Here is an 11,054-nt window from a genome sequence, read left to right as displayed (position 1 = left end):
CACATCTCCATTTCCCACACATCTACCCTCACCCGCATCTCCATTTCCCACACATCAATCCTCACCCACATCATTTCCCACACGTCTACCCTCACCCACATCTCCATTTCCCACACATCTACCCTCACCCACATCTCCATTTTTCACACATCTACCCTCACCCACATCTCCATTTCCCACACATCTACCCTCACCCACATCTCCATTTCCCACACATCTACCCTATCCACATCTCCATTTCGCACACGTCTGCCCTCACCCACATCCCCATTTCCCGCATATCTACCCTCACCCTCATCACCATTTCCCGCATATCTACCCTCACCCTCATCCCCATTTCCCACACTTCTACCCTATCCACATCTCCATTTCCCACACATCCACCCTATCCACATCTCCATTTCCCACACATCCACTCTATCCACATCTCCATTTCCCACACATCTACCCTCCCCACCGACCCTCCCTCGCCTATCATCTGCAATTTGTACCTCCCGCACCTTATTCTGGTTTCTGCTCGCTTTCTGTCCAGTCCCGATTAGGTGTCTCGTCCCAGGCTGCAGGCTCCACAGATGCTGCCGGACCTGCGGAGTTCCTCTGGCGTTCTGTGTGCGCGTCTCCAGTTACGCTCACTTTGAAGTGTTCTTCCTACACTGTTTAACGTGGTGTAAGGCCCTTTCTCTCACTGCTCACCTCCGTGCTGTCCATCCAACATCTCGCACAGACTTCACAGTCTCCGCCTGAAACATGAACTGTCCACTTCCCTATACAGATCTCCCCAGCAGTCAGGGTTCTCTGTCCACCAGGTTCGGCCATCTCTTCCCCCCTCAATTCTCTGTGAGGCCACTTTTGAACCGCAGTGAGGAGGTCGAACCCACCCCCGTCACTCCCATCTCATAAACACAGGAGTTTCTGCAGGTGCTGGAGGAACTCAGCCCGCCCGGCAGCATGTATGGAGAGGAATAAGCAGTGGGCGTTTCGGCCGGGACACTTCAACTCCGCTCTCCTGGTGCGATGCCTCCGCTGGCTGAGGGACACCTCCCCGCTTTGCGATCGTTCCCACCTCCCACACTGCTGGGCGGGGTGGGGGGTGGGGGGGTCCCAATGGAACGACAGTTCGGTGTGCCAGACACCGGAAATGACGCCCCAAACATGCGCACTGCCCACCCTGGACACAGAAGCTTCGAGAAGCTTGGCCGCAGGTAGGAGCAGTAGCCGAGGACTGGGCTGTGTGTTAATCCACACCAGGACGGGCAGCTGCCCTCCCCGATTGGTGGGGAGGAACCGATAGGGACTCCGGGAACAGCGAGGCCCGGCCCGCTGAGCAGTCCCTGTCCTTATCGGCACCCCCTCCCCTCGGCGCACACTCCGCATCCCGGGGATTGACGCCCCTTACCCCCGTTCTCCCGCAGCAGCCCAGCCCACTCTTGCGCATGCGCGATGGGGGCTTCCTGATCGTGTAGAGTGGTTTTTGGAACGTGGGGATTCTGGGTAAAGAGGCAGCCATCGATCCTTTTGAGATTGGTGTTCTGTCGCCTTCTCCAGTGGAATCTGGAAACCCCGATCGCGCTGTCATTGTCCCAGTCTAGAGAGGGTCGAGTTGGAGGCTGAGATGGAAAGGAAAGAAAATCTGCTGTGGTTCATGCAGTCTAACGCCGATCAAATCTGGCAGCATCCGGGGAGCTAGAAACAAGTTCACTGTAACGTAAAATGAAGAGTAATTGACTGGAATGTTAAAGTTATTTTTTGTTTTCAAAATGTTGACCCGATTTTTCTCCAATGCATTAAGTATGTCAACTGAACACTGGCGAAGTGTTCAATTTATATCCAACATTGCCAGATTATTGAATTGGTACAGAGAAATTGTGAAGTTGGATCACAACAGCCCTGTGAGAACAGCCTAAATCAAGACTCCAGATCCTGTTTCCTTTGTAAAGCTATCCTAAACCCAAAAGAGTCTATTAGATTTTAATTTGTTAGTGAGAATTACATAATTTAAAATTGTTTTTAATTACTTCTTTCACTCATTTGATCACTATTCTTCTCTAGCTCCATGTTCACTCAAACCTGGCCATCAATGCAAGTACGGGGCAGATGTTCATTTGGGACAGCTCTTAAAGAACAAAGAAAATTGTTGAGATTCCCTTTGTTAATTTGGGGCACTAGGCTGGTTAATTGGGCTAGAACATGTTCTAACAAGTTTGCCATTAGACACTACACTGTGCTTAGAGCCGTCAGTTTTAAATAGTGTCGTGTGTTTGTGTTCAAAAGCTTTGATGTTTTTTTTGGTGAGGAGTAAGCAGTAAGACAATTCAGAACCGTTTTGCTCAATGCAGCTTCAAGCATTCAGGCTTGGGGATGCCAGAAACAGCTGGGAGTGAAAATGAAATGATTTCACTACTTCCACAAGTTAGGAGCTACAAAGAATTTGAAGGTATTGACAATAATCTTGAATGTTACAAGGAAAATGAAGACTTAGAGGCTGCAATTGTCGATAGTATTGTATGAAGTCAGTCCAATGTCTGCACTAGGTGGTTACACTGATTTTGTCTACACTGGATGAATTCCTCTGTTGATAACAGATACTAGTACACAGTTTTAGTACTGTGTTCTAATTTGTCCTGTATTTCATTTACATACACAATTTGTTACTCAGATTGTCTTGCTTGCATCCTTTAAAATATTTCCATGAGACAGTCTAATTGGGCCAAAATGTCCTGGTCCTGATGTGTCCCAATGAACCTGAATCCACTGTAGTTGGAGCTGTGTTCACCTCATTCCAAAGTGAAAAAACATAACAGGCAGGAGCTACAGCCATGAGCTGATTATTTATTCAATATGATACTTGTACCTATTTTATAATTTGATCCTGAAAACCTTAAATCAGTCTTGAGTGTATGAGCAATGACAGTCCTTTGGGCAGAGACTTCTGCTGAATCTACTCATAAAAATTTCTCCTTGTTCTGAGATTCCTCATTCAGATATCATGCTCCATCCAGAGGAACCAGGTCCCAGCATCTACCCTGTCAACTCCACTCTGGATCTCAATGAGGTCTGCTGTCAGCATCTACTCTGCTAATTCCACTCCAGATCTCAATGAGGTCTGCCCTCAGCACCTACCCTGTCAATTCCACTCCGGATCTCAATGAGGTCTGCCCTCACTTTTTAAAGTTCCAATGAAAATAGACCAGTCTCTCCAAAGGACAACCTCCTCATCCCAGTAATCAAAATCAAAGAGATTTTGATTATAAGGGCAGGATATTCCTGGTTTCTGCACAGAATATTTCAAATGGCATGTCAGGAAATTGTCATCTTCAGTTACTTTGAAATAAAGATCAATATACTATTTGCCTTCTCAAACAATGCTGTTCCTGCATGTTCCATATCATGCCATCCATCACAACAGACTCTTTCTAGGGACCTATATCTATTTCCTTTGTACCATTCAGTGAACATTTTTTTTTACTAATTGCAGAGCTTTTGTCCGCATTAATCTCCATCCTCCATCTGCATGCTCAAGTGCACAGACTGCACATTTTCCTCTCAGCCTGTTTTCCCACCTAGTTCTGTATCATCTCCTTTTCAGCTAAGTTGTGAATGCAAGTTCTGATCACAAGACAAAGGAGCAGAAGTAGGCCATTTGGCCCATCGAGTCTGCTCCGCCACTCCACCATGAGCTAAAGTATTCTCTCGACTAGTTCCAATTCCCAGCTTTTTCCCCATATCCATTGATACCCTGACTAAGCAGATACCTGTCAATCTCCTCCTTAAACACTCTCAATGATCGGGCCTCCACAGCTGTATGTGGCAACGAATTCCATAAATCCACAGCCCTCTGGCTAAAAAAATTTCTCCTATCTCTGTTTTGAATGGGTAACCTCTAATTCTAAGACTGTGACCTCTTGTCCTGGACTCACCCACCAAGGGAAACAGCCTTTCCACATCTACTCTGTCCAACCCTTTCAACATTCGAAATGTTTCTATGAGATCCCCTCTCATTTTTCTATACTCTAATGAATACAATCCAAGAGCCGACAAACGCTCCTCATGTGTTAGCCCCTGCATTCCGGGAATCATCCTCGTGAATCTTCTCTGAACTCCCTCCAACATCAGCACATGCCTTCTAAGGCAGGGGGCCCAAAACTGCACACAGTATTCCAAATGGGGTTTCACCAGTGCCCCATAGAGCCTCATCAACTCCTCTTTACTCTTATACACGATTCCTCTTGAAATGAATGCCAAAATAGCATTCGCTTTCCTTACTGCCGATCCAACCTGGTGGCTAACCTTTACGGTATCCTGCACGAGAACCCCCAAGTCCCTTTGCACTTCCGATTTTTGAATACCTGACTCGTTCCACTGAAAAGAAAAATACTCATTAATTCCTACTCCCTGGTCTGGATCCTCACCTAGGATAGGATCATAGAAAAGTACAGCACAGAAACAGGCCCCCCTAGTCCATGTCGATGCCTACTGCCATCAACCTCTACCTAGAGCATAGCCCTCCATACACCTACAATTCATGTACCTATCCAGACTTCCCTTAACATTGACATTGAGCTTGCGTTCACCACCAGCTTATTCCACACACACACACGACCCTGTGAAGAAGTTTCCCCTCGTGTTCCCCTTCAACATCTCCTCTTTCACCCTTAACACATGACCTCTCGTTGCAGTCACACCCAGTGACAGCAGAATGAGCCTGTTTGCATTTACCCTATCTATATCCCTCATAATTTTGTCGACCTCTATCAAATCTCCTCTCAATCTAATATATTCCAAGGAATAAAATCCTAACCTATTCAATCTTTCCATTTAGCTCCGGTCCTCCAGACCTGGCAACATCCTTGTAAATTTTCTCTTTATTCTTTCAACCTTATTTACATCTTTCCTCCAAATTAGACCTCACCAACGTCATACACAACTTCAACATTTCACCCCATTTCCTGTACTCAGTACTTTGATTTATGAAAGCAAATATGCTAAAAGCTTTCTTTACGACCCTATCAACCTGTGACGCCGCTTTCAATGAATCGTGGGCCTGTATTCCCAGATCCCTCTGTTCTACCACACTCCTCAGTGCCCTACCGTTCACTGGGTAGGACCGACCCTGAGCAACACCTCATTGTCTGCATTAAACTCCATCTGCCATTTCTCAGCCTGCTTTTCCCAGCTGATCCAGATCCTGCTGCAGGCCGTGTTAGACTTCGTCACTTCCCACTACATGCCCAATCTTCAGATTCAGTTTATCGTCATTTAGAAACCACAAATGCAATGCAGTTAAAAAATGAGACGACGTTCCTCCAGAATGATATCGCAAAAGCACACGACAAAACAGACTACACCAGAAAATCCACATAACGCTTGGTGTCATGCGCAAATTTACTGATCCACTTATTATCATCCAGGTCACTGGATATAGATGGCAATGAACCGATCTTGGCAGCACGCCGATAGTCACAGGCCACCAGTCAGAGAGACAATCATTTATTACCACTTCTCCCACAAAACCAATGTCTAATCCAATTTGCTACCTCATCTCGGATGCTAAGCGATTGAACCTTCTTCAACACCCTCTCGTGTGGGACCTTGTCAAATGCTTTGCTAAAGTCAATGCGGACAACATCCACTGCCTTGTCTTCACCAACTTTCCTGGTACTCTCGACCTACCATGCACGAAACCACGCTGACTATCCGTAATCCATGTCTACCTAAGTACTCATAAATTCGGTCTCTTAGATTACTTTCCCGCTACTGATGCCAGGCTCACTGGTTTAAACTTTTTTCTCCAGTTCTGATGAAGGGTCTTGGCCAAAACATCATCGACTGTTTGCTTTTTTCCACAATTGCTGCCCGGCCTGCTGAGTTCCTCCAGCATTTTGTGTGTGTCACCTGGCTTATAATTCCCTTCTTTATCTTTAGAGCTTTTCTTAAACTCTTCATTGCATCTATTGTCACTTTCCTCCCATTTCCAATCTACATTTTGCCCCTTGGTGACGTTAGAAACAAACACAATGTCCACTTGTACAGGAGCACTGCTAATACTTTTCTTTCCCTCTCCCAGTCTCCCCCCACCCTTTCCCGTTCCTTCTCCCCCTCCTTTTTCCCTCTCTCCCCACTCCTCCCCCCGCCCGATCTTTCTCAGATCATCTGTTGTTGAAACTCATGCCTGACTGGTCTCAAAACTCTGCTGTCAGTTCCTCAAGTTGTAGCATGTCTCCTATAGCCGTTACCCGCTGCACGTTTGTGCTTGCTGGTTCATATTGGCTGCACTGATAACAGAGACAGACAGCACTGCACCTCCAGCTGAGCAAGTCTCCCTTACTCCCACAGTGGTGAGAAACCAACAACAAGACCTGCAGCAGTTTGTAGGATACTGAACGATTGCCAAAAAGACACACATCAACTGCACTTCAATGGAAATTCTGTTCTTTTAAAAGTTTTGGTCATCAAATTACAGGAAGGATATTAATAAGGTTGAAAGAGTGCAGAGAAGGTTTACAAGGATGTTGCGAGAACTTGAGAAACTGAGTTACAGAGAAAGGTTGAATAGGTTAGGACTTTATTCCCTGGAGCGTAGAAGAATGAGGGGAGATTTGATACAGATGTATAAAATTATGACGGGCATAGATAGAGTGAATGCAAGCTGAGGCTAGGGGAGGAAAAAACCAGAGGACATGGGTTAAGGGTGAAGGGGGCAAGTTTAAAGGGAACATTAGGGGGGGCTTCTTCACACAGAGAGTGGTGGGAGTGTGGAATGAGCTGCCAGATGAAGTGGTAAATGCAGGCTCACTTTTAACATTTAAGAAAAACTTGGACAGGTACATGGATAAGAGGTGTATGGAGGGATATGGTCCAGGTGCAGGTCAGTGGGACTGGGCAGAAAAATGGTTCAGCACAGGCAAGAAGGGCCAAAAGGCCTGTTTCTGTGCTGTAATGTTCTGAGGTTCTAAAGTGAAACCAGATTGCATTTTTAACATGAGATCAACATATTTCACGAAAATGTAAAATATTAAACTCCTGCCTAATTGTAAGGGGTCCTCACTATCAACAAAACCACCCATTATTGCAAGAGCAGACCTTGTTCAATCTCAGATGTGATTAACTTGAGAAGTAACTGCAGAATCTAACCCCAGTAGTCAGATCTGGTAGCTGGTATTCTTACAAAGCAAAGGGAGCATGGAATCCCTGCCCCGAGAAGGAGCAGGCTAACAGTCTTTCTGTGGAATGAGTCCACTGCTATTTCTGCAGATGGGATAGCGGAGTAAATCCCTCCCCACACAGAACAAGCAGTATGCACTCGCTGGTAATCGCTTTGCACGTCAGCAAGTGAATGCTATCTCCTGGTGAAAGATCCGCACACCTTACAATGGTTGGAAGGATCAAAGTACGAGTCCCTTCATGGCTTTTCTGTAGCGTGACTGAAATTAACTTCCATATTTGATGGACATCCTTAGCCATAGGTCTCGAGTTGCAAAGTTGTGTTGCCTGTTACCTAAGTGGACAGATGCTCAGTTGAACTATCGCCTGGACTTAGAACAAGGGAACTGTCCCTCCCTGCTGTGCTTGAAGCTCTTTGCTTCCGTGTAGGGTGCCACGGCAGTGCGGCGGTTACACTGATGCTATTGCAGCTGGGAGCGTCAAAGTTCAGAGTTCAATAATGGCGTCATTTGTAAGGAATCTGAACGTCCTCCCTGTGGAGTGAGTGGGTTTTCTCCGGGTCCTCCGATTCCTCCCACAGTCCAAAGATGTATGGTTAGTAGGTCGATTGGTCATTGTAAGTTGTCCCGTGCTTAGTCTAGGGTTAAATCGGGTTGCTGGGCGGTGCGATCAGAAGGCCTATTCCGCACTGTATCGCTAAATAAGTTCAAAGGTCAGTAATATGAGCAAAGATTGATTCAAGGATACAAAACTTGGAATAATTGGCTTGTTTTAGGCAAGCTGGTATTAACTCGCTGCAGGGATCTGTCCTAGTTCCTAACTTACAACCAACAGTTAAAGAGAAATCCATTACGTTGAGGTTGCCGGGTGGTGGAAATGCTTGCGGGGTCTTCAAAAGCCATTAAGAGGGTGCAGAGTGACACTCATGGGTTAGCAATTGAGAGGATAGTATCCCAAGCAAATGTCTACATATCCATTCGGTAAGTGGAAAAGCAATTTCCCCCTAAGCATGGAAAAGGGTAAATTTAACCTGCATAGAAAGCTTGTTGTGGTATCTGACTAGACACAAGTTTACCATGTAGAGGGACAGCAGAGAATCATGTTGGTCAGTCTTTCTAACAGGAATACAAAAGCAAGATAGTCAAAATATGGCACAAGGGGATTTTGCACTTGATGTATTTTAATGGGTTTCAAAAAACATTCGACAATGTTCTGCGTGGTGAAATAAAGAAGGAAGCCCATGCCCAAGAGATCTGAGGGCAAGTGACAAGTTGGTGGGAGAACGCTAGGAGCTTTCGTCACGACAAGGCTGTGACGCGTGGGAATGGTCTGTGATTGCTTTACAGTCACCTGCAAGAACCTTGGCAGTGCAGCCACAGTTGACGTACAGAAAGCACGAGAATGAACCTGTGCGTATCTAGCTCCCACAAACCATAGTGTCATAATGAACTGATGGACTGATTTATTGATGTTGATTGACTGTTAGCATCAAGGAGAAAGCTGCTTCTCTTCAGTAGAAACCAGGAAATCTCCTCAGTCCTGTCTGAGAGAGCGGACCTGGGTTGTAGATGGTTCTGAAATACGTCACCTACAACAGTACCGCACTGGAGCAACTGTTGACACATTTCTGTTTGGGTCCTTGTGATTCAGAGGCAAGGGTTTCAATTGTCACGGTTGCTTAGGGAGACCAGAGTTATCTTCACTAAATGTCGATCGGTTTCATGATGATGACTTTTGTAAACTACTTTTACAGGGCGCTGGAAGGAACGATTTCCAGACTGGATCAAAAAAAAGGATCAGGCTCCAGCAGAATCATTCAGCACAGCATGAGAGGGCGGAGCTTCCGAGAGAAGAGGCGAGACTCACACCCAAGTGGAAACATTCTGCAGCGCTAATCGTGGAAAGAGTTTGGATCATTCCACAGTCAAAGAAAGGCCTCAGCTAAACGTTTGTCCGTGCATGTTGAAGATTTGATCGGAAAACCTGCAGGTTGATGACAGTTGGAGCCAAATCGATTGTCAAAATATTTTGCATCCCACTAAAGAGAGAATTTACTTGTTTTGTATTTAGCAAGAGGTGTTTTCATTTACCCTTCAGCTCAAAACACTATTTCTTCATGCCAATGGAACCATTTCAGTATTCCATTTGTGGGAAACAGTACAGGCAATCCAGTACCCTGATTACACGTGAGGAAAGTTACAACGACAAGAGGTCATTCAGCTACTCTGAGAACGGGAAGAGATTCACTCCTTCCTCCCAGCTGATGACACACCATCAAATTCACACCAGGGAGAGGCCGTTTATCTGCTCAGAGTGCGGAAAGGGATTCAGTCGATCGTCCCACCTAATGAGACACCAGCAAGTCCACACCGGAGAGAGGCCATTCACCTGCTCCGAGTGCGGAAAGGGATTCACTCAGTCGTCCAACTTGATGACGCACCAGCGAATTCACACTGGGGAAAGGCCATTCACCTGCTCCAACTGTGGGAAGGGATTCAGTCGATTATCCAGTTTGATAACACACCATCGGGTTCACACCGGGGAGAGGCCGTTCACCTGCTCCGTGTGTGGGAAGGGGTTCACTCAGTCATCCAGCCTGGTGATACATCAGCGGGTTCACACCGGGGAGAGGCAGTACATCTGCTTGAAGTGCGGCAAAGGATTCTGTCTGTCATCACACTTACTGAGACATCAGCGAGTTCACACCGGAGAGAGGCCGTTCACCTGCTCTGAGTGCGGGAAGGGGTTCACTCAGTCGTCCAGCCTAATGACACACCAGCGAGTTCACACCGGGGAGCGACCGTTTACTTGCACTGACTGCGAGAAGAGATTCAGTCGATTGTCCAGCCTGGTAACGCACCAGCGGGTTCACACTGGGGAGAGGCCGTTCACCTGCACCGAGTGTGGGAGAGGATTCACTCAGTCATCTAGCCTGGTCACACACCAGCGGGTTCATACTGGAGAGAGGCAGTTCATCTGCTCCGTATGCGGGAAGGGGTTCAGCCGGTCGTCCCACCTGCTACGGCACCAGCGAATCCACACCGGAGAGAGGCCGTACACCTGCTCGGAGTGCGGGAAGGGATTCACTCGGTCATCTCATCTGCAGAGACACCAACGAGTTCACACCGGGGAGCAGCCGTTCATCTGCTCCGAATGTGGGAAGGGGTTCACCCAGTCCTCCAACCTGATGATACACCAACGCGTCCACACAGGAGAGAGGCCGTTCACCTGCACCAAATGTGATAAAAGGTTTCAAGATTCCTCTTACTTGCTGAGGCACCAGCGCATCCACACGGGGGAGAGGCCGTTCGTCTGCACTGAGTGCGGGAAGGGCTTCACTCAGTCATCTGCCCTCGCCAGGCACCAGAGGGTCCACACTGGGGAGAGACCGTTCACCTGCTCCCAGTGTGGGAAGGGCTTTGCGCTGTCCTCCCACCTGCTGAGACACCAGCGAGTTCACAATGGGGAGAATGTCTAAACATTGCTGGACATGAAACATTACATCTGCAATTATTGCTGCTGCTAATCACCGGCTGGAGTCCACCCTGTTACTGGGCACTGGGTTTAATTCTATTGATGCTAATGACCCAATAACTGCATAGTTTATCGTTATAGATTTGCGGTAAATACATCGGTCTCTTTTAAACACTCTGTACAGTAATTCCTGAACTTATGAAAGGGCTGTGTTTCAGGAAAATGTTTCTTTTAAGGGTAAGGGCTGGGGGAAATTCACTTCTTACAGATAGGCAGATGAACTATTCATTATGACAAAAGATTGCCTTGTAAATCAAAGACTTGTACCCAAAGAGTCAAAGTTTGCAAATCAGATGTTCATAGGTTGAGGAATTACTATATATCAAGCCTTCCATGTGTCTAGAATATGCAGTAGAAGG

General features: G+C 46.8%; 1 protein-coding gene across 1 annotated transcript in view; it reads left to right on the top strand.

Annotated features, from left to right (window-relative positions):
* The first annotated feature begins 407 nt into the window (after positions 1-407).
* Positions 408-11,054, top strand: part of LOC132381581 (uncharacterized) — a 206,082-nt gene continuing 195,435 nt past the window's right edge. The window contains exons 1-2 of the mRNA XM_059951077.1: positions 408-1,202; positions 8,915-10,633. Of these exons, the coding sequence (XP_059807060.1) occupies positions 9,155-10,633 (1,479 nt within the window). The 5' untranslated portion in view covers positions 408-1,202; positions 8,915-9,154. The remainder of the gene's footprint in view (positions 1,203-8,914; positions 10,634-11,054) is intronic.

This window comes from Hypanus sabinus, chromosome 26 (genome assembly GCF_030144855.1).
Source record: "Hypanus sabinus isolate sHypSab1 chromosome 26, sHypSab1.hap1, whole genome shotgun sequence".
NCBI lineage: Eukaryota > Metazoa > Chordata > Chondrichthyes > Myliobatiformes > Dasyatidae > Hypanus > Hypanus sabinus.
This window is presented reverse-complemented; position numbering and strand designations above follow the sequence as displayed.